Source organism: Acromyrmex echinatior, chromosome 6, assembly GCF_024713525.1.
Source record: "Acromyrmex echinatior isolate Ae372 chromosome 6, ASM2471352v2, whole genome shotgun sequence".
Lineage (NCBI taxonomy): Eukaryota > Metazoa > Arthropoda > Insecta > Hymenoptera > Formicidae > Acromyrmex > Acromyrmex echinatior.
In genome coordinates, this window is record NC_141857.1 from 5814726 (window position 1) to 5839879 (window position 25154).

Below are 25154 nucleotides of genomic sequence, written 5' to 3' on the forward strand. Positions count from 1 at the left end.
ATACGCACGTAACTGAGTGCGCTTTCTCTTTCTCTTTCTTTCTACACATCTCTGCTCCCTTCGTTTTTCGAATCGGAGCCGAGACGAGGGTGGCGTAATCGTTGGCGGGCGTATATAACAATCTCGAAGGCATAACCCGATGGTAGGTACGGACTTACGGAGGCATAAACGCTGCGAGGCGAGGCCCGGAAATGGTGAAAGTAAAGTAGAGACGATATCGAGGAAACTAGGAAGAAGCGCGATTGTGGTGGTCGTAAGTGCTGCTCGACGAACGCTCAAGACCATATGGAATTGTTTATGAACCATGCAACTTTATTTTCCTCCTGCCCGATGCTTCTGGATGTTTCGTCTTCGTTGCTTTTCCGGGATTCCATTGATGCATGACGAACGGCTTGGCTTAGTGGAAAGGGAATTATATTAAATAATGTTTTCCAACAAAGAGAAGTTTAATCGTGAAAAATAAAGTAATAATATTGCGCATGGAATATCATTGTTATTAAAAAAATTTCAAGTTAATCGTGAAAATATATTTCAAAATTTAGAAATTGAAGTACGTAAACCATTCAAGCCTCGCTAGTTTTTGTGAAATTTAATTTGATTAGTCTTAGATTTATTAATTATTAATCGTGAGAAATTTAATCATGGAGTTGATATTGAAAATGAATTTAATGAAATTGAATCATAATGTAAAAGAACCGTGTTTTTGATCAACTTTAGCAGAAGTTTAATTTCATCGTGGAAATATTCAAAATTAAAAACTGGATCACAACGTGAACGTAATGCATAATTCGTTAGCTCGATAAACATTTCATATCGTAATCGATGCAAGGAACGTGACGTGAGTCATTTCGAATCTCGTTATCATAATTTCGAATAAGAAATTTCCAACCGCAGCGATTGGAAAACGTACGATGGTAGCACGATCTGACAGAGATCTCCGACGGCTTGGAACTTAGTTATAATTTATGAGGGTTTATAACGACTTTGAAAGATGGGAGGCGGTACGGTAACGAGGTCACTCGACATAATTATATTTGGAAGGGATTTCCCTCCTCGGGTGGAACGGGATGCCCGAAGACGAGGAAAAGTGGGTAACTCACTTTTCTCGTCGGGGCAAAGTGAGTTCGACTTCGAGAGGGGGAGTATGCGCGTAATATTGATGGACAGTGACTCTGCTGTTATCGGTCCGACCGGGTAGTTTATCATTCGAGAACGAGCGCATTACGCCTCGATTAATCTTCGATATTTATATTAGGTCTTCATTAAATAAAATATTCTATCAACGAGGAGGGATCGTATATATGAGAGTGCCACTCTCGATGTCGTTCTTTTTCCGACAAACTTTGTAAGTCGAGGAGGAAGGAGGAAAAACTTTTCATTATGGAAGCTACCATGTTTTTCTAAACTTAGATTTATGTGGCGTTTTTCTTTCAATGTGATAAGTATACTTTTGCTTCAAAGAAAACGGTTTGAAAGCAGAAGAATTCAGATTATCGTAATTACATATATCACACCCATTTAAAGAAGAAATTTATTATTATTTTTCCACGATTCCATTCAACATTCGTATCTAATAAGTTAATCTCGTATCCCATTATATTTCTCGTCTGCACGCGATATCGATTCCTTTTCCCGACGGAAATTTCAAGTATGCCATTTCGGAGCACTATGCGCGATAAAATCCGCCGGAACGAAGAAAACGGCAGCCACCTTCTCGGAGAGCACTCGCATGGAACTTTATTCCACCGGCCCGTCGAGAGCGAGGGATAGAACGCGATAAGCGTTATCAATAAAGTACACACACGCGAAAGTCGGACTCTCTGAGACTCTCGTGAGTCGCAAGCGCGTCCCAATTTCCGCGGCGGCGACGCCGGTCGTCGCGCTGCTTTTTCGAAAAATGCTTTCTGGATTCTGGAAAGCGAATGTATATTCCATTGATATGCAAACTAAGTTCTGGATCGTAAAGTTGGCGCAATATCGCGGGGTCTTTGCGATCCCCACCTCCTTGTCTTCTAGTCCCCTCTTCCCTCTTCCCAGTTATCCGTTCCTCGTTTCCTCGTTGAACGTCTACGTGGCTACCGGGTGATCGTTCTATGCGATTTTATCCCGCATTATCCTGAACGATACGCCAGTTTAAACTTTAACTCGGCCATAATCACGGCGTAAAGGCGAAATACAAATGCGCTCCTCGGGGCAATTGCTCGTCGTGTTGGAAAACCGATATGCCGCCTTCAGGGATTCAGGCCTTCAGGAGAGAAAAGTAAAAAAAAAAATAGGTAGAGAAAAAGAGTATGCTTTATATGGTGTGCTTCTCGCGAATTGTTAACGAGGAGGACACTCGTAGACAACTTTGTGCACATTAAATAGAGCCTCAGGTTTTGCCCTTTATTTTAGAAAAATATACGACGCGGCGTTCTCTCACTCCAAAGAATGAAAATTCTCTTGAAAAAGTAGCAGAATTTTCAATCTTTTAAAATGAGATTTCAAAGAATAATTCAGAGAGTACCAATATATAAATGCAGCAACAAATAAATATGATAACTGTTCTTCGATTTTCTGTCATAAATATCGTCACTGCGAAATTTTAAATTATGTACAACGATAAACGAAATTGTTTTTAGACGGAAATATTCTTTAATATATAATTCATATTTAAGAATTTTTATTTATTAAGGATTTAATATTTTTTCTGTACGCGAATCTCTATAATTACTGTATGTTTTTGCAATTTTCCACCTGTCTTGAAGTCCATTTTTTTACGTTTAATCGAGTAATGCACGCTAATACGAAGATCATCATATCTCTTAAAACCGGCCTTGCCAGGAAATTCTTGTCGCTCGTGATTTCTGCGGCTGAATAACTAAGTAACAACGGTCGCCTCGACTGTGACGTGGAGATAATGTTAACGACGATCGTAATAAGGCGGTTTTACTGTCCAACGACGCGATGGAACAGATGTTTTTTTTTCCCCCTTTTTTTTAGAGCGACAGGACAAGCAGTTTGCACGCGCGAACATTTCATTCGCTTCCGCGTTATTTATTTATCCATTCGAGTTAATGTACGCGCGATCTCGCGTTACGCTGTTACAACAATATTGAAGTGCATGATAAATACGGGCGTTGTAAACTGCGTGATAAAATGGACGGTCTCACCGTGATGTTTATGCGCTACGTGTTTCAGGATCTCCTTAGGTAGTTGAATTTATTTAAGGATACACTATCCTATCTCTCTGCCATTAGCTTACCTTGTTATCAATGCAGCACGTACCTCGCGCATTAATGATTGGACAGTGCAGCAGCAAGTAAAACACATAATTTTCTCTTCAGTACCGGATAATATATATTTCATGTCAGCCTCTAGTAATTCTTTGAAAAAAAAATGGTTTCAATTTCGCACACTCTAAATAACAATACTCCAAATTTAGAATTTAATAAACAACTCTACACTGAGAAAAAAATGTCTGGATTAATGTTGGATTAATTGGAATTTTAATTAAAAATGAACGTATCAGATTTTTCTGATTTTTCATTCATTTTGAACCAGACATTTTTTTCGGTGTGCGGCAGTTCTTTGTGAGATGTTAAAATAAATATCCGTGTATTTTCTTTATATACAAACGCAAACATGAAAAATGACTTAGAAAAGGAAAAAATGGGTTCCTTAGCAGTTTAACGCTGAAAAAAGGAACATTAACGAAAAAAAATAAAATAGATAACATGTACTTAAATCATATTGTGAAAAGAGTCAATGCCATCGGTAGCGAATTGAGAGACGTAACGTGTCCAACAAAAGATACAAAAGACCATATCTTTCGGACGAGAGTTCCTTCTATAGCAGTTACCTTTGTGTGCCATTCTCACCATTCCCATGCAAATGACATTCATGCAATGCTGTTGCGGCACGATATCTCGGTGTTCCTACCTGCGAGAAAACGTTGTCGAGGAACATTGGAGGAACCACGCGGACGATCCACGGCCGCAATCGCGTGGCCTCTGACCCGGAGAAAGGAGTTAGCCTAAATCGTTGGCACTAGTCCCGAAAATTGGGGTAGCAGCGTAGCCGCCCGTTCTTCCGCGAATTTATTCGTCATCGAACACGTAGGGCGCTTGGTGGAAAGAGGAGAGAAAAAAGAGAAGGCGAACTGAGCCCGGCTGCAGCAGCAGCAGCAGCAGCAGCAGCAGCAGCAGCAGCAACGTCGAGAATGAGATGGGGAAGAGGAAGCGATGGAAACAGAGAAGCTGTTTTGCATATCGACGAATTTACGAGCCGGTCGAACCCGTCGTGTCACTGTCGCCCGGAGGGAAGTTCCAACCCCCGAACAGTGGTTTATGATATCGACGAAAAGTCGCGCAGTTCTCTGTTTCCCTCTCTCTTCTTCTCTCTTTCTCTCTTTCGATCGTAACACGACCAATCAGCGCTCTCGTTGTGGTTGTTTCTCTCTCTCTCTCTCTCTCTCTCTCTCTCTCTCTCTCTCTTTCCTTCTCTCTCTGTTTTTCGTCCCTTCCTGGTCTCATATCGACGAATTTATCGCCGGCACCGCTCGGTCCATTGTAACGAAGATTGTTTACGATATTGACTCTTCCTTTTATGTTAATCCGGTGTCCGAATGGTTCTGGTCGACGTGTCGCGGGCGCGCATTTTGCATTCGGACTCGCACACGCCGTGCCGGGAGGAGAACGGCAACAATGTCAGTAACAATGTCGTGCGAACGTGTGCGTCGGGTCGTCGTGCGTGTCGCGTTCAGGAGGAGGAGGGAAGAGACGCCGAGCTATCGACGAATTTACGAGGAAACGGACGGAACCCCGAAACTCACGGTGTGCTCCGTAGCGTTATGTCATCGCTATGCTAATTGGGCGCAATTAGCATAGGAAGTATCGGTAAACTAGCGCGACGTTACCGTGACGCACGACGAGTAGGGGCGAGAAAAGCGATATTTGTCGTGACATCGACCACAATTAGGTTCTGTGCGGCGAAAAGGACCCTTTCGTCTCTTTCTACCGTTATTTACCGCCTCTTTCTTTTTGTCGCTTCGTGAATAATGACAAATACCGAAGAACGATACGTTGCAAAGAGGATGAAAAAAAAAAGATAACGCGGTCGTGTTGGTTACGTGTCTTTCGCGAAACGTTGAGTGCCGTCTATATTGTCGCCGGTAATGTACGAGCCGCAAAAAATCCGACACCTGGTAGAACTATTTAAAAAGCTCTTTCAATCACCGCGTTGCCACTGCGTCAAATTATCATTTTGTCTGAGAACGTGGTGCGCATTATAGATGAAAAAAAAAAGGTTCGACGGTTGAAGAGCCAAGCTAAAAAATAACTATACGATAGTCATTTTAAGAACACGAATAACGAATCATTTTGTGACTCTTCTAATAAAATATTTTTATCTCCGTGGATTAAGATTATGTTTTCAATATTATATGTTTTTACTGTAAAATTATTGGCTTTATCGTACATTGAACAAAATATACATTTTAATAAATATTTATTTGAGTATATTAACTAATCAAACGTTTACAATAAATAAATATTTACTCGAAAAAAAAGTTTTAAATTAAATTAATGGTTTTTGTACTAAATAAATATATCTTTATATTTAGTAAATATTTATTTAGTAAAAATTTGGTACATTTTTTCAGTATAATATTATTGTTTTTGTGTTTCTGTTTCGTATCATCTATTCACTCCTCTATTGTCTGTCAACGTCATAAGCCAATGTGCATTGTCGCGACGTATTTTACGTCACTTTGCTGGCACTCGGAATATTGTGGTAAAGTGCTATCTTCGTGGCAAAATATCTTTGCGGTGCCGCAATCAGAAACAAGATCGACGCTCGTCAGGAGGATTCGGGGGTTGGTGCCATTAGACGGGTCCACCCTCGCCCCCTCCCGTCATTCGCGTAATTGGCAGGGATAATTAGCATAGCAAGTAGTACGATAGCACGTCACATTCAGTTGTGCGCGCATTCGGCGTCTCCGTCTCTTCTCTGCTGCGTACGCACGAAATCAGGCATTCGTATGTAAACTTTCGACGTTCTGCCTCGTCCCTCGAACTCCTTCTATCCCGTCGATAGTCCTGCGCGATCGTGGATTCAGCAGTGTTGACCAACTCGCGGACCACATACTGAACACGCTGAATTTGTAATAGTGATTAGCTAATGGAGCCAGGGTGCACATTTCAAAGAACTTTCGGTTCCATCCTGTTTGACAATGAGTTCAAAAGTTTACTATATAGTATTGTTGATTCGAAAGAAATCATAAATTCTGTATACATTTCCCGTATACAATCTGATAAAAATGGAAAATTTTTATGAGATATGAAAATTCGAATACTGCGCATTTTCTTATAAAATTTTAATTAAAATTTCTAATAAAATTCTAATAATAAAGTTTAAATTTTACACGAGATCATAAATTAGATTCATCCGAAAAAATACATCAAGTGATTATACATATCTCTGTGACTCCTCCACATACAATTCAATTATAACGTGAAAAGTTATTTGATCGCTATATTTATTGCGTTCAATCTTATTCTAAAAAAGTTTCTAAACTTGATTCTCCAACAATTGCATTAATTTCTTTCGTTTGTTCGAGAAGAAGTTGTACACCACTGGCGCGATAGATCGCGGTGTCCCTGATGGCGGTCGTCGAGGGACGTTTCGAGTGGTTTATGGTGTATATAGATGCGCGAACCGCACGACGGGGCCAACGTAGATTGCACCGCGGAATATAGATGGGAGAATAACTCCTCTCCGGGAAAAGCGACGGCGCGGCGAGAGAGACGATGGTCGACCTCCAGAAAGAGGGGACTGTGATTCGACACGGCCCATTCCTGGTCTGCGGGTGCGTTTAGTTAAGTCATTCGCGGGGATTATGAATCCGCCACGGGTCGTGATCCCAACGTTCGTCGTCGTACTGCCGATGTAACGACACGACGTCTTTTTGCCGTGACAAAAACAAAGGGCGTCGATGCATCTCGATTATCGTCACTGGAGACGCACCGACATGGAAGATAATCGCCGGTATTAACGAGTGATTTAAATGGCATTTCATTACGAGATCTCTCTTGTGAGTCGCTTAGTTTAGTTCCACGAATAATTAAAAGTCTCGAAGCAATCTCATGTCGGAAATCTCCGAAGCGTCGACTTTTAATGCGTTGGAAATTCATTCGGCGCAATTGCGTGTAAGGCGATCGACTACGCCTTCTTCCTCAATTCTTAGTCACGATCTTGCTTTAAATGTAGTGAATAAAGATATTTGTATATATACTAGTTCGCGTCATTTTCATTCCGGGGTCATGATTATATTTTTATTATTTGCAAGTTATTGTAAACGAGTATACAAATTGATAATTAAATAGAATATAATCAACGAGAAATATATATATATATATACATACATATACATATATAAGAATTCTGATTGTAACAGGTAAATGCCTTACAATAATTATTCCGTACGCGGGCGTTACATAATTTACGTGTTTTATCACCACGTGTAGAAGTGCGGTAATTAACGTCGCGCGTGTACGCTACAGACAATAAACTTCTCCCTCGCGATATTTGCTTTTATGACTGCGTATTATTTTCGCGAATGTGTTTCCGACTTTTTTTCAGCGATGCTGCTCGTCACGTAATTTAACCCGAGCGCGAACGCGCAACATAGAATACGTCTCCCGCGCTCTGACACCCTGCAAAATTAAAAATTAAAATTTCATCGTTTACAAGAGCTGCAAGTACTCCCGCTGCTTTTTGCAACGTGGAACCATGGTGTTGGTTACACGTCACGAGGAATTAAGGGGAAGCGGAAATATTACACGAAGTGTTGCCCAAGAATATTACGGTGAGAATTACATCGCGAAGTACGCTAAATAAACATGCAGATTCTCGATTTCTCGGTTTTAAAAATGCTTTTTAACGTACGTATTTACGTACGATGTAGACGTAAAAATTTAATACATCATACAAAATGCGTCGTGGAAAACATAAACTTTTATAATAATAGAGAAAAGTACTGATGATATTTTAATGCACGTGTCATTATCCAGTACACTTCTTTATATTGTGATTTTTTTATAGCGAAATGGAATCTATTGTTTTATATCCAGTTTTGCATCCTATTCTCTAAACCTAAATCAGTGAATAATCATTGATGTCAATCTCAAGTATGCCACTGGATATAATTAGTGATAATTCATTGATTTAGAGGAAGCTGCCACAAAACTGGAAATCAGGAAATTGTTAAGGAAATGGAAAACGATCAGGAAAATCAGGAACAAGTCAAGGAGTTTTTTCGAAAGTTAAAATTCTTAACTTTAAAGAAATTTATGTACATTGCACTTACATGCAGTTTTGGAATACTACTAACTTAACAATTAAAAATGTAAACAGTATAATAGCAATTCACATTGTTATGTTAAATTGACCTTTCATCAAAACATATAACGGTTTCCAAATCAAGAATCAGAAAATACAAAACACTTCAGAATATTATTAAAAATCAGAGAAAAGCATGAAATTTTGTTTGATAATCGGGAAAGTTATTTTAGAACGAGAAATGTGCGACAGTCCCTGTCAAATTTAGAGAGCGCAGTCGCTATTCAGGAGAACATTTGTAATTAAAAAAAAAAAAAAAAGTCAGAATTGAAAAATCACTCGATGAAACCATCTCCGCGCTCGCGAGCGCGTGCAGAGATCAATGGTAACGATTGTAGGCGCGACGTTCGCGTTGACAATCGCGCCGGACAACGGTTTTTCTAAACGAGATCGGCGCCGCGCGGGCTCGTCCATGAATACGCGACAAAGTGTAACTGAAAAATGAAATCTGTGTATAAAAGCGGCTCACCGACGTGCCTATATATTCGCGTAGGCGGACGGGCGCGCGTGTGCCTTGATGGACGCTCCGGTTACACGCGGGACACTTAACGCGGGAAGCACCGCGCCGGTCGGGAACGGCGGGCGTTTCACCGGTGAAACGCACCGGTATGCGGCAGCATGCGCGTTACATTGACTGATTGAGTGGCATTGAATTGAATCGAGGGTGGACGCGCCGCTGCTGCTGAGGGGTTGCGCGGGGAGGGGGGGGGGTTGAGGCTGCCAAATGCCTGCCGGTTGCAGTATTGCATCGTGCTGCGCGCGACCGAATCGTGCGCGTCACTCACTCTAGCGCACCTCGCGCGTCCCCTTTTCCTTTTTTGACGCGTGTGTGCAAACGGGGCCCCAGAACGCAATTACACCTGAGTAATAGCGCGTACGTGCGAGGGAGATGCAGAGGAGGGGGAGGGGGGAGAGGAGAGGACAGCGTGCGAGGAGAACTCGCGGTTACAGCGGCCGGCCGCTGCTGCGCTCCCGATTCGTGCGTAACGCGCGTTATATACAGGGTCGCACTTTAACACGCCGGATTTACACGCTGCACGATGCCTATATAGGGGTGAGTTGTAAAAATGTTACGTGAGAGATATTAAACGCGCGAAATTACTTTAGGTTTCTCGTTCGTCGCGCGGGAAATGAGATTGAAATATTTCTGCTTCTGACGCAGAAGTGTGACGTGATTTTTCCTCGCTGTTTTGTTGCTACATTAGAAATTGTAAATAACGAACATCGAGATATGTAATTACGGAATTGCTGTTTTTATAAAAAAAAAAAGGAATGGTCAGTTTTGATATACGTTAGATTATAAAAGAACAAGTTGTGTGGGTTTTAAACTGTAAATACATAACAATGAAAATAATATATTTCTCTCGTATATTTAATTTAACGCAATTTAATAAAATATCAATAGAGAATGTGACTTAATATAATTTTAAATATACATTTAATTTTAATTATAAATTTAATTTGACGAAATATAATATAATAATAATGGATACTTTATTTTACAAAATGTTTCACGCCGTTACAATTTACGCGGTATATCGTCTTTAAAGGTGCATCGCTCACGCTACATGCAGATAGCGTCAATGGCGATGAGTTAAAGAGAGGCAGAGACAGAGACAGAGACAGAGAGAAAGAGAAAGAGAAGAATGCGTCCCTGTGCATACCGTTACCGTTCACGAGTAACGCGCGAGGGCGAGTTTCCAGCAGGAACCTTCCAATTCATCTGTAAACTGTCCACTTTGATGGCACGACAATCACACCCCGTTGTAACGAAGCATCGCGGCCGGCATTGTCTCGTTTGCGAGGAAATTGTAGTACCTGACCGGTCGAATTTATCCCCGGTCGGTCGGTCCGCTTTCGCCGAGCGATTCCGAAAATAAAGATCACTCGGCGTTGATTGCACCATCGCGAAGTAATCGAGGCCTGCACCGAGAAGCGACGCGCGGTATGTCGGTATCTCCCTTCGCGTCATTCGAGAGCACCGCCCCGGCCATATATTTTTTTTCCCTAGTTTTCCATTTACTTCACCGTCTGTGTAGAATGGTCTGGTTTCGCCGATCGACCACGATAAGCCGCGAAAATAAAATAACGTCTACCACTCGATCCGCGAATAACGTTCCCGCGCACGATTCGCGAATAAATCCCGGTGCATTGTTATCGATACTTCCGGCAATTAGGACGATTTGAAAACACAATCGAAACGCGTTCATGGACAGGCAGGCCAATAGGAGAATCGGTCCCATTATTTCGTTGCGTGCGGGTCGCCGTACTCATGGCGGGACTCATTTAATTAAAGAGGGAGAGAGCGAGAGAGAGAGAATGAATTAATGCGAGTCCGCTTTCAGATGAAAAGCGGAAATAAACGATCGTCGTTGATTGTGCGAGTATCACCAGGCCGATAATCGCGTCGAATTCCTAATGAACGGAAAAACAGCATTTATCGGCGGCTGCCTCTCTATTTTAATGAAGTCCAGAATATAACTATAATTTCGGCCGGCTATCAATTTCGTCTCGGGATACAAAGAGACACGTAGGCGCGCAGGTGTGTCACCATAATGTGAAGGACAGTGGCGGAAACGCGGCGAGATCGGTAAATCAGAATGATCGATACGAGCGATCAGACGCGGATAGGATTACCGAGGGATGCGATTTGTTCGGCAAATTATACCGGCAATCACCGACTGTCTCGCTTAATCGAGTCGTTATGCCTTCCTATATAACGCTGAAAGCCAATAAAATCGCGACCATTCGTTCCGGGTTATATGCATATATCAGGAAAATTGGGGGAGGAAAAACGCGGTAAAATGACTACCAGACACACCAGCGAATATAAAAATATTTTTTTAATTGTTATCCTCTATGGGAATATAGAAGAGGTTAAATGGGCCCCGAGTAGTTGGTGATAACGCAGCGAGGAAGGGAAGAAAGAATAATTCAATGCTGGACAAAAGAGTTTAAAGCTTTTTTAACGAAACGAGCTTTTAATCTTTAAATGCCACACTACGAAAACAACACTGCATGACGTACCCAATAACTTCCATCAAAATGAATATATTAAAATGAATATATTTTTTTCAATTCTAACGCTAGATATTAAAAAACATTTATAGTACCAAGCAAATGTATATAGATCTTTATTGTATAAAAATATTTTATTAGGTGTTGGAATTAATTCGTAGCGTTTTACAAGTGATGGGAAGTACTTTCATTAATGTATTTTTTAATGCTCATGTGAAATAAATAACATTCTTTCATTAAAAACGCTACGAATTAATTCCAACACCTAATATTATATAAAAAAGTGTAATGGAAGAAGTTAATTGAAAAGAATTGAAAAAGGCGTTTAATGATTAAGATTGTTTTATAACGTCAAGCATAAATATTATGATCATTCAGAATTTTTTTCTAATGCGTCACTAATAAAATATATATATCTATACCAGAATTCTCTTAGCAGAATAAAATTTATTTTTCTCTACCAGAACTCTCTCTAGTTAATTTCGGAATGTGTTGAATGTGTGTATGTGTTTGTTGCGTATAATGTATAATAACACATGATTTGTGTGTGTGTATCCGCAAAAAATTTTAATCAAGACGAATTCGGAAACTCAAACTGCGAATTCATGAGTTACTTTTTTTCTCGAGTCGCACAATGTACTAAGAGTTGGCGCAGAAGGGCGATGATCCCCATCTGTAGTGATACAAGTTTTTCCTTTTCGACGTAAGAAGGACGCGTAAGAGTGAATTAATACATTAGGGGGTGAGCAATGGCGCCGGGTCGCGATGATGAGAGAGAAAGAAAGCCTTTTTGTAACCGGAGCAACAAGTGTCGTATTCCTCTTATTTTTGCGTAGCTCATAAGAATGCACGGACTGTAGATCCCAGTCGCTACTGGGAGGCTAGTTGAAATTTAGTGGGCAGTAAAACTTTCGGCGTATTTCTCGCAAAGTGGCGGCATCCATCTTGGAAATGGCCCGTACGGCACTCCGCCGTGGCGGGGAAATGCAAATTGTCGAATATTTATATGGGATGGTCCACGGGAATGATTTGCATGGCGGCGTTGAGCCCCTTGGTCGCCAACATATCCTACCCTACTTCTTTTCGCTCTCGAACGGGAAGTGAAACTCAATCAGATCGGGTATATCCTTTCGCCATACTCTCTGCGCGCCCATATCGCTCAAGAATTTTGTGAAGTATACCGTTGTTGTACCATTATTGGTATCATTCGAATGGAGCTTTGAAAACATCTGTGTTTCTATAGATGGACATAAAAGTTATGTTGTGCCACAATGAAAAAAATTTACTAAATCTTAATGCATATTTTTTTAAAATAGTATTAATGTAAGTAAATATTTATTCGATAAGAAAAATTGTAGTTAAATCGAATCAATAGATTTTTGTATCAAATAAATATATGTTCACACTTAGTAAACATTTACTTAAAACTATTCAAATAAATATTTATTAAAATTTAATTTTTTTCTTAGTGCATTCTGGGAGTTAATTGTTAATCTGTTTTTAGTATTCGATAACTGATTATTCGCATATTGAGTTTTTAAAACGCGATAGTTATATAAATAAATTAATCTATTTCATTAGAATAAATTAAGTCAATGTATCTAGTTTTGTGGCTCTAAGAAATATAATGCAAATAAAACACCTATATGAATCTCCGCAGTTGTATGCGCAAATTATTCCAACTGTTTGCGAATTGTCGTTTTTTAAATCCTATAATTTACGCACTAATACGGAAGCTTCTATATATAAATATTTAATTTATTCTATCTCTATAATATGAAAAGTATTTAAATAATTTAAACAGTTAATATACACAAAGTCGAAATATAATAAATCTTCATTTAGATAATGGAATGAAATGGCTAATTAACTATTCATAAAGTCGCACATGTATTATATAAATTAATCATTCTTGATTTATGCGTATCTCTTTTAGCTAAAGATTTTTAAGAGCTCTTGTTATAGCTTATTTAACTGACTCAATTGCGCACGATGTATCTCGTAACATTTTGTAAACAACGTAGATATAACGCGTGAATCCAAACGGACGTAAAGAGCAACGATACCGTCCGGATTTATTCTCACGAGTCTTGACGCCTCCGACGCCGCCGTCTTATCGAGCTGGCGCAATTCCGCCACGGTAGACAGTCTGGCGCGTCGATTTCGCAGCGTCGGTCGACGTCGCCTCGCGCGAGGCGCGTTGCACTTTTGCACACAATCGAGCGGTGTTCTTTGTAATATAATAAAGCAAACTGGCGCGCCAGCAGACGGACGAGATAGCGGCGCGAGTATAGTGCAACAGTTGCGGGATACCCCACGAGCTCCTGGTTTCTCACCTTCCCTCCACCCCCGCGACTTTTGCGCACGTGGCATTGGCGGGGTAACGATGCAACATCGGCACCGGCGTGACGTTACGAAATGCACGTCGTGGCTTTTCCATTTTCCGCGGCCACCTATTTCCACCGCAATATCGCGCCTGCACACGCGCCTCTCATGCATTATGCGCGCACAACAGATGTAACAGTCACGATATCGCACATTATGCGTGCGACAGATGTAACAGTCTGTCGTTCGCGCTCGCAGATCGAGACTTGTATATTTTTAATGAAATCACTAGTACCTCTTTTCTTTGCGCGGCTTATCCCAAAATCCAGGGTTGGTAAGTTAACTTTTTTTTTTGTAACTAATTGTAAGTTAAGTTAAAGTTGTAACAACCTTGAAAATTTAACTTAGTTAAGATACAAGTTAATTTATAATGAAATTAATTGAATTAAAAGTTAAGTTGATAAAGAAAAGTAATTGAAAAGTTAAAAGTTAAATTCGTTTTTTTTAAATATTTTTTTAATTGATGATTCCATAGTTTCAGGCTTACAAATAACGAAAATGACAAATATATTCGTAACTTCATTTAGAAAATACTCTATATTTTATTTATATGTTTTGTTTATACTGTTTAGTATTAGGTGTTGGAATTAATTCGTAGCGTTTTTTAATGAAAGAATGTTATTTATTTCACATGAGCATTAAAAAATACATTAATGAAAGTATTTCCCATCACTTGTAAAACGCTACGAATTAATTCCAACACCTAATATATAAGATTGGACTATGAATACTGGTGTGATTAAAGCTTCAGACACGATACGAGGGAACGATAGTAATAAAAAATAATAGATTTCAACCTATCAGAAACTAGAAATACACGGTTTCTGATAGATTGAAATCTGGGGAGGAAGTCGATTGTACAATTTGAAATGAGATGAAAATTACAAAAATGAGCAAATTCACTAGAATATTTATAATTTCATTGGTACCTAGTAATTCACCTAGTAATTTGTTCACTTTTGCTATTTTCACTTCATTTCAAGTTATCGTTATTGCCACGTATTATGTCTGAGACTCAACTTCAAAGAATTAAATAAAAATATTAATAGTTACGGATAAAATGTAACTAAATAAAGTTAAAAAGTTAAGAGTCTAAAATGTATCTAAGTTAAGTTAAAATTAATTAACTTTTTAACTTTTTAACTTAACTTTTATCTTTGTAACTTAGCACTATCCAACCCTGCCAAAATCTATAGTAGTTTAAATTTTTCGTAAAATTGCGAAAAGCAGAGTAGTGGGCATAAAAATTGTGTAAAAAATTCTTTCGAGCATATCGAGTAAATAAACATCATATAGTCCATTACTTCAAAAGTGACATAACTAAAAAAAAATGATTTTCAAATTATTACGAACAAGTTAATTAAACATTATCCTAAATAACATTACAATCCGAAGCGCCACTACGGTCTAAGTATTAAGATGTTGAACTAATATATATATTATTCAAACGAATGAATTAATTTCAGAAATAATAATTACGTGTCGATATGGTTGTCGACATTAACGCAATTAATCTGAAATGTAATAATCCCCCCAAAATTCCCCAAATTAATCTTAAAAAACTGTAATAAACTTATTGCGAAAAAATATTGCCTCGGCCGGGAGTCGAACCCGGATCTCTTGCATTCCGTGCGAGCGTCCTGAGCCTTTAGACTACCGAGACATGTTGTGTCACTTTTGAAGGGAACGATAATTAATACATAATATTAATGTAATTAAGTGTTCTGATCTAATTAATATGTGATTATTGTAATTTGATATCATTATATTGATATAATCAAAAACAGATAATCGAAGAATTTTATTATAATATCTACACGTATGTGTGTGAAATTTACACATTTATAATCGTAAAACTTAATTAAATCTATATTCGATGAAACGTATCACAAGATGCGACGCAGATAGTTGCATCCTGATGCTTCCCTCACTATTATTAGATCGGAACAAAGTGAGTCGGTTTAGGGAAGCCCGAGAAATCGATAGACCGCATTACTCCCGTGGCAGAGAGTCCGTTTCAATGCTTAAAGTGAGTTCCACGGACATTCGCACTGGTTCGAGATGACATCGTGCATCGGCTGGCGCAAACATGTTTGCATTTGCAATCGTACCGTATGTTGCGCTATGCACCTAGATGTACACGCACGCAGATACGCATGCATACGTAACGTGTACATATACGCACATACATATACGCGACATATAGTATTCCGGGCATTATAGAGATGGCACACAATGTATGTACACACACAATATATAGAGTTATATATATAGAGTATGTACAACTGTTGATACATACGTAACATGTATACACACATGCACGCGTATATACATATATATGTAAATATACACATAATATATTTATGTATATGCGTGTAGGAGTGTGGATTGTATATGTAGGTACGTACGTACGGAATCGCTGCCACGTATGTGTCCGTCACTGTATATGCATAACGATTATATGCCTATTAGAGAAGTACAGGGGCGTATACATATATACAATACAGATATATAGGAGGAGGAAGGAAGAGGGGCAAGATCGTGGGGGACGGCACCATTACTGGTATTGATGAGCAACCGGCCAGAGGAATTGGTTCAGCACGTGTGATCGATCTGGCTAATCTCCCTTTGCGGACAGCCAGATGCTAATCTTCGATCGATATCGAGAGATAGGATGCGAAATTGCGTTAGCCGCCGCAAAAGCTTGCGACTGTGAGAAACTATTACTGCCGAAATGCATCCGGCGACAGGCGATTGAGCCCTGGATTCATAGTTGATGAGGTATCGATCTATGTAAGGCTGCTTGCCTCGCATCGCGAAATTCGACGCCGCTTTGAGAATCGCGCGCTCCATGTTACTATTAGGGAAGCAATTCACGTTCCTAGGAAATGAATCCAGTATTGCTGAAGGCTCCTGTTACATGTCGATTGTTACGTTACTCTGTGATATTCGAGTCATCGTCGAAAATGCCAGAACAAGACAGATCTCTCGAAATCCACCATCCACCGTGAAATTACGTAACGCAGAATTTATTAAGTCCGAGATATCGATAGATAAATTTATGAGAATTATTAAATTGTATTTCTGTGAATTATATTTACTCAAATAATTATTTTATATTAGATACATGTTGAAACATGTCGTTATGTCCGCGTTTCCACTAATGTAGATTAACTTTAACCTTATCCTTCTTTAGTTCTGAAAGAAATTAAAAAGAATTCGAAAAAGATGGAGTATAAGTTAAACTGAAATTAAATTAATCTACATTGATAGAAATGAGCATCACATATAAATAACAAGCATGATGACGAATTTACAAAGATTTTATTTATTATATTCATATTGCGCGTTCAAGATGACGAACTTAAAATGGATCTAATGACGCATGTCTCTGGCGGATGTAAAAAATTCATGCGATTACTTTAACAAAGTGTATATATTCTCGGTGACCGTGGCTATCATTACGAATTATCTAACGCGATTGCAATGTGGTTCGCAATTCAGAAGTTCAACTCCGTTGACACAAGCACTCAGTGACTGCAGAGTGGAGGTCACGAAAGCGTGTAATGCGCAATTATCATTTCGCGGTAATGTTCCTCATATCGCATCTTGACAAGATGGCCGGGATCTCCTTAGTATTCTCCATATATCCGCTCGTCACTTCCGTCAGAATCATCACGTACTATCGCTCATTAATCCGATCGTCCATGTGTCGATCCTTGAACTCCCACCTGGTAGGAACGTGCCTCTATGATTGTCCCATATTCGGATAGGAATATAATTAGTTTTTCTGACTAGGGTTCTATTAATTTCCTACTTCTCACATACTGGGAAATCAACGATAAATAAGTGAAAAACACGTTTGTTAAGCTGATACAAGTTTCGAGAATGTTTCTCATCTGATCATAAAGCGTTAAAATAAATATAATAGGCGTAAAAATTCATTTGGAAGAATTAATATTTAAGAGGAAAATTATTTAGATTCTATTATAAACAAGTTTCATTTATTATGAACTTAATTGTCAAATTATGTATATCCACATCGCCAATTTTTTTTAATTACACACGTAATCCGTTTTCTATCTCAAATTTGATTATTTTCATGCTATGGCTGACTTGACTGATACGTAAATCAGGAATCAACCGTTTTCTTGTTATCGGTTTTCCCCCGAGAAATAACGGTCCGCTTCTGATCATGCCTCTTCGGCTTCTTCGCACGCTGGAACGAAACGAGGTACTTTGCTGAATTAAAGCGCGAACAGCACGCAACTCGCGACCTCGCGCGAACGCATACGTATACACGCGTGCGTGAACGCAACAGCGGACGTGCGTGTGCAGGCGAGTAGAGGTAAAGGTGCACGCGTGTGTGCATGCATGCTGAGAGATTTGCCGCGGTTATCTACCCCGCTCGTCACGCCGAATTAACGCCGACATTCTTTATCTCGTAATCGGAGGTCGCCGGACTCGTACGATCGTTACTAACGTAAGTAAATACAGCCATTTAACGCAGCACACAAATGATCCATCGAAGTGAGTATTTCTACATTGAAAATGTTGATGCAAGAGTTGATCAATCAACTCTTTACGGAAAAATAAGAGCTTAGATTAATTTTCTCCATTTTATATTAAACTAGGTCACTGTTGCATTTAATCATTCATGCGACATTCAATTGCAGGGACACGATAGAAATTGAAATACGATGATATTGAATGATTATGCAAATGACTTCGCTTAATAATACATTTCGCGTAGCTTGTGTTAACAGAAACTCATATTTTATCAAGCTCTCGATAGGTAAAAATCAAAGTTTATACTATTTAACTCTTCAACGATCGATTTATGTAAATCTCGTCACGAGGGTCAACATTATTGCACAACAAAACATTGCTCGGCGTGCTCGGCGTGCTCGACGTGTGAATATATATTCGTTTATATTTGTGTATATTGCACAAGGTAAAATGGAAAGAGCAATTTACCGATAACAAAGCGCGCTTCGCTCATTAGAAATTCATATATACAGCCGTATCTTTACCGTATCATCGATCGTCGCTTTTATTGTCGGTTAATGCGACGTGTAATTGAGAAGCCCCGCGCGCATAGCGAGGGCCACGCAGGACAAAGCCATGAAACGCGAGATTTACTTTATTGCACGCAGGTGACGTAATTCACGAGCTACTGTTGCGAATTAATACCGATCGTCGTGCGGGTCGCACCGATAAAAAATAAATAATCGACCGTACTTATTTACGTACTAAACGCATTGAGCATTATCATAATTTTCTACTCAAATACTTGTTGGATGTACACGTGAAATCTCTTTCTCTTGAATAATCACTATCTAATCATGTTATCTCACGCGATTTCGTACTCGATGGCTTGTACTCGTTATTGTAATTTTACATTCGGGTCGATGAGCTGTTTCAAAAAATATCGGAAGCGAATTCTTTTTTAAGAAATAAAAATCAACCGAATTAATGTAACAACATATTGTAGTAGTAATATATTGTAGTAGAGAGCGCCTTAGTCAAAGTTGGAAGTTTCGAATAATATATATAATATATTCTTGGTTCATGAATTTAATTAAACTCGCGTATCTTTTATCTTAATTTATTTTATATTAGGGGGACCGGAAAGTAATGTCGTTTTTTTAAAAATGTCTTTGGCACGACTTTGAAGTACACAATGAGCTGATAAATGACAAACGAACGATATCGACATGCGACAAACGACATTACTTTCCGGTCCCCCTAATACTTTAATTATTAAAGATTTAAAAATAATCATTGACATTGTTAAAATCGATGACTATATATTGTAAATATACAATACGTTCTTCGTTAAAATTTCAAGAGTTGCTAGAGTCTGTGCAACGAGAGACGAGGGATCATGCTTGTACGAAAAGCGGAATTCGATTTCGATGATTGCGGCTCGTTTTAGTCACATTTTCAACGAGCCGAGCGACTCTGGTAATCCCGTTGCATCGCTCATCGATTAAAATATTTTCGTTAAAGCGCACAGTTGGTCGGCGCGTGTAACGAGTGATTCGTATCAGGGCTGATTGCAAATTGAGCGCGAAACTGTCGTTGATTGGTTTAAAATCAGATCATCGCGACTCTGTTCGTCGTCGGTCGGTCGGTCGGTCGGTCACTCCGTTGCAACTATCGTCCGTGCAGTGCATCGTCGAGGAGGACGACGAGGGGCCAGAGGGGACAAAGGTACACCCTTCGAGGATCGGACAGTGCAACAGAGGGTTGGTACGTACCAACACGAATGCTCGCGTGGCTCCCTAAAATGAATTACGCGAACGTGGATCAGTTGCCAGGCAACGTCTCTCTCGCCGCTGTAACCCGTAATGCACTCGCTGCAGGCCACGGTTTTTGTTTGTATTAGGAAATCACCCTGTCAAGCGCGTGTCCGAGGGACACGTACGATTGGAGAACTCGGCAAATTTCGGGATGCAGCGCTGTGTTCTCGATGCGTAAATTTTGGGACGTCCGGAAACTGCATGATCGATATGCGGATCGGGCGATCGTTTGTATATCTACGAGAGAGCGTAGATTCCCCTTGAGGGTTTCAAATAATTAACGGAGTTTAGTGGTCAATTCAAATTCGACAATTTACGAAGTGCTCGGATGATGAGCAATAACAAGTTACACTGAGAAAAAGTATTGTCGATTCGATTAAAGTCTATATTACGGGCTGTCACTAACATAAGTAATTAATTCATGTATTATATATTTTTATTGACATAAAGGCCTTGATTATTGAAATCATAATTTATGCTTTTAATTGAATCAACAGCAATTCTTCTCACAATCAGTATAGAAAACTGGTATTCTATTTGTCGCATTGATCTCTGTGTGCGAGTGTGCACCGTTATATTGACACACATTTACACATTTTCAGAATGATCTATGAATAAAGAAGTATTTTTTCATTTTCAAAGTTCCCACAATGCGCATCCCCGTCTTTCTACCAGTTTCACGGTTGTAACTACGATTTGTGCTTGCGTGCCTTCTCTCACTCGCTCTTTCTCGCGAGAGAAGCGGCCTTTAAAGTTTCGACCCTAAAAGTGTTTTACGCTTGGCGTCACCCATTGATCGAATTTAAAACTGATGCGTGCTCAGGCACCCGTTCGAATGACATCGCTTTGACACCCGGATGTACTGATTTTACAAGCAGGCACGCGGCGGAAACGGATTCTGGGAATGAAATTTAGGGTTGAAAAAAGGATAGACTGGCAGGAAGGGTGAGAGAGGGAGAGAGCGAATATGTGAGAGTAAAAGCCACACGAAGGGGTGAAGGGGTACGCGAGAGTGCTGCTCTTCGTGCACATTCGACGTAGATAGGTATACGCCCACGTGACATCGCTACTGACAAGCGTAGCGAATTATCTACTTTCGTGCGATAACTCTGTACGTTGATTCTAGAATTCTCTAATGCAGAAAACTTGTTCTCTTACAGATTCAATATAACAGCATATGTTCTCGCTACGTAATATTGTATATATTGTACTAGTATTTTACAATCAACAAACTCGACATCTTATAACAGTATATTCTCTGAAGACACAAACTAAAATAAAAAAAAATCTTAATTATAAAAATAATTCGAGGTTATACAACTTAAATAATTTATTCAATTGTTTTTTGACAATTAAGTTGATTTTATTTTTTGCTTAAATTTTATTTTTTAAACTTAAATAATTAATTAATTACTTTAATTGAAAATAATGAAATGTAAAATCTATACTTAAAGAAAATAAAGATTATTTTTATTTTTTGTAATAAGACAACGTGAAAATTAATTCATTATTATAATTGTTTTCTAAATTTCTCTCTTCTAGAATGAAATTCTTACTTTCAAAAAGCTCTTTGGTTTTTTAAAGGTTAATGGCACGTATTGTATTTTACGGAATTTATACGTTTGAAATATATATACGTGTGCCTACACACATACAGTAATGAATTCCGATCGTATATTTTCGGATGGTCCATCGCATCTTAATTAGCCATTAATTCGATTTTATTAATCGTACAGTACGGCATCAGGATGAAGTACTGCGCGATTTTCCAAATTTCCAAATTTCCTCTGTTATTTGAGGTTCGTTCGTTGCACCAATTTGCACGTGGTAACTCGCAAATATTGAGCAGATACTTTTCTCGCGTCGCAATGTAATGAAGAGCGCATTGCGTGCGATTAACGACATGGATGTTACGCAGAATGCCCTGCAATTATCGTATTTTGGTAATTAGTACCCGTGTAATCGTAATTAACCGTATTTTCGCGACGAATGACCATAAATACTTGCCTAATGTAATCCTCACTATAATTCAATCCTCTACTTTGACGAACAAGGTTCGATATGATTACAATATTAAATTTATTTTAGATGTTTATTTTACGAAATGAACATAAGGAAGAAAAAGTAGCTTCTCTATTATTGATAATTATTTAAATTTATTATCATAATTATAAAATTAAAAATACAAGATTAGGAGAGTATTCAAGCAATATGTTTTTATTTCTATCAGTTTACGAAAGACTGAAATCATTGAATCTAATGCACAAATCATTTGAAGTCTATTACACTAGAATCAGCAAAACAGGATCAACGTTTTTGTAGCTCATTCATGTTTGTATGCGCGCTCACACAACACAACAGACTTTGGCATGCTGTCGATTGTCAGCGAATGATTATTCACGCCCGAACCGTTTGGCTTCGCTAGATTACTCGGGCGGCGTATTGACAAACGGATTAACGTCAAGTTGACTTAGTATCGCCGATAAGGAACCGATAACCGGTACGTAATTGCGACGAAATGGTCGGTGAGAGTCGCGGTCACAGCGGGCGGTCTTTATCTTTGGCCGTGCGCGGCTTCTCGCGGTTTGTATCGACTCTCCGTCAAATCGTAAAATGTGAGAACGGCCCTTTGCATATGGCGCGACGAATCGCGAGATTGGATGTGTCATGATTTTATGTGTGTCCAGACGACGATCCTTATCCCCGGTTCGCACTTTCGCCCGATCGTTACTGAATTTCCACGCTGCCTTTGCTGCGTATATTTCACGAGGAATCTCACTCTTGCATTTTCGTGACGATCAGTGATCAGTTCGTGCCTCTCAATAGGCGTGACGATCTAACACGAGATACGTGTCACTTTGAATATTGCAAGAAAGAGAACGAAAAGTAGGAGACATATCTAAATTATGCTACACGAATATTGAACTTTCTCGCGTGATATAAAATTTTGTATTTACAAAAATAGACAGATATTCTAAAAAAAATTTTGTGACATTTTTAATTAGAGTATAAAAAAGTAAAATCAATAAGCTAAAATACTTCTGCAAATAATGCAAAAAATGCTTATATGTACACATTAAAATAATTCGTCATCGTAATAGTAAAATTGTTTACTGCAAGCCGAACCGCAACGAACCGCAGGAAATGTTTTTCTGTAGAAATGTCCGTATTTGCTATCCTAACAAAAATCGCTCTCGCTTTGATCAAGTGTATTACGAGAAACCTATAAAATTCGAGGAACTCCCGGGGCTGCACGTTATCCGAAAGCCTACGGACCGCGTTTTATCTCCCGAATGTAAAGAAGCGCTCCGCTGATACGGTTGGAAACTTGCTACGCCGGACCGTATTTACCGAGAACTTTTCCTGAAGAATCACACACAAAGGGCCTTCCCGGTGGGCCACCGCGGGTTACTTTCGTGTAAACAGCAATCTCTTCTTCACGATGGCGGGGAAGACGGGCGGTTGGGACGAGCGAAACGTTATCGCGGGATTATTTCTTTCATTCATCTCGGCGACTTAAGGATTCTAAGAATAAAATATGCAGGCCGCGTCTTTAGAAGGAGCACGTCGCTCCTCAGGGCCCACGGCCGTTTTCTGGTAATTACGTCGGTTAATTGCAGAGGACGGCCTCGCTCACGCCACTTGTTATTCGCCGGAGTATACCGGATCTCGGTGCCGTCGCTGCTGCTGGAAGGTAGCGAAAGAATGTTTATGGGTACCGGGTATTCTCCGATTGTTAAAATATAATAGGACGTATGCCTGTAGGCACCTCTTTTAGGCTTCGAGGATTAACATCGCTAATTGTTAGTCTCAAAGGATGCGAAAGAGCTACCAGTAAGCCGTTCCAGGGCAGTGTCTCGGAAAATTAAGGATTAGCAGTCAGTTCTGGAGAGAGAGAGAGAGAGAGAGAGAGAGAGAGAGAGAGAGAGAGAGAGAGAGAAAGAAAGAAAGAAAGAGAGAGAGAGAGGGAGAGAGAGAAAGAGTGGTATTTGGGGGCGGTTATTACTTCATGCCTACGTGATGGGCGTAATACGCTGCAGTAAAATATGCCTTCTTAGAACTCCCGGGCACAAAGGGTTTAGCCTTTAAGAGGCGCGATGAAATATTGGCGGCGTAAGGCGCTTGGAAGTGATCCAGTGTTTTAAAATTTAAAGGGAAGAATATTTCGCGCTTGCGAACGCAACGCTTGCTTTTGAATCCTTGACGTGTTACGTAAAAGCTCAGCTAATAATAGCGTGACTTATTTATGTTGTTTTATCTTAGATGATAAGAGCCCGTTATTCATTTTCTATGAATGTTGGAAATGTTATATTATCGTGTAATCATGAATTATATTTGAACAGTCGATATCGATGAGAATATTGAAGTCTGAATTTACTGTGCTTTTAAGATATGTCTGGAACATTGTTTTAAAACACTGCGCTATCATTCTCACGTTACTGTTTGCCTTTGGATTTACAGAGAGGGAGATTCTCGGATTTATATACGATAAGAATACTCGTTCTTATTCATCTGCCTCCAAAATATCACGTTACGCCCACGTATCAAGTTACATTTATCAAGTTTTCAAACGCACAGAAATATTTAAAAGCTTGTATCAAATTGCAAGTTACTAAGTTATCGTAAAATGTTGACTTGCACGCTGTAAATAGGGAAAGAAAATTAAATCTTGATATATAGGATCATAACATATTCAATAAGATGTGCGTAATGCGATACTTGCGAAAACAGCAATGAACATCTTAGCTTTTTTTTTTGTTATCGTATCATATTTACAAAAATTTCTAGATCAAAATGTTATAGTTATGTAGCTAACTATAATAACTATAATAACTAGTGATATTCATTCACTTTTATATCATATATATATATATATATATATATATATATATATATATATATATATATATATATATATATAAGTATATTATATATGGATGTACAAAAATTTAGATTAGAATTTTTTCATTTCTTGCAAAGAATATTTGTAGAAGTAAGAATAGTATATCCTATTTTCGTACATAGATTAATGATACACGATCGTTCGAGTACATAATGCAACGTAAT

At 39.1% G+C, this 25154-nt stretch overlaps 1 protein-coding gene across 4 annotated transcripts in view; it reads left to right on the top strand.

Annotated features, from left to right (window-relative positions):
* The window catches only part of LOC105154034 (uncharacterized), a 205930-nt gene that overhangs the window by 13871 nt on the left and 166905 nt on the right, over positions 1 to 25154 (top strand). The window contains exon 1 of one of the 4 annotated variants that reach the window (XM_087407140.1): positions 13345 to 14056. The exons of the other annotated variants lie outside the window; for them this stretch is intronic. Coding sequence (XP_087263266.1) covers positions 13816 to 14056 — 241 coding nt within the window. The 5' untranslated portion in view covers positions 13345 to 13815. Of the gene's footprint in view, positions 1 to 13344; positions 14057 to 25154 lie in introns of those variants that run through there. 4 annotated transcript variants of the gene reach the window in all.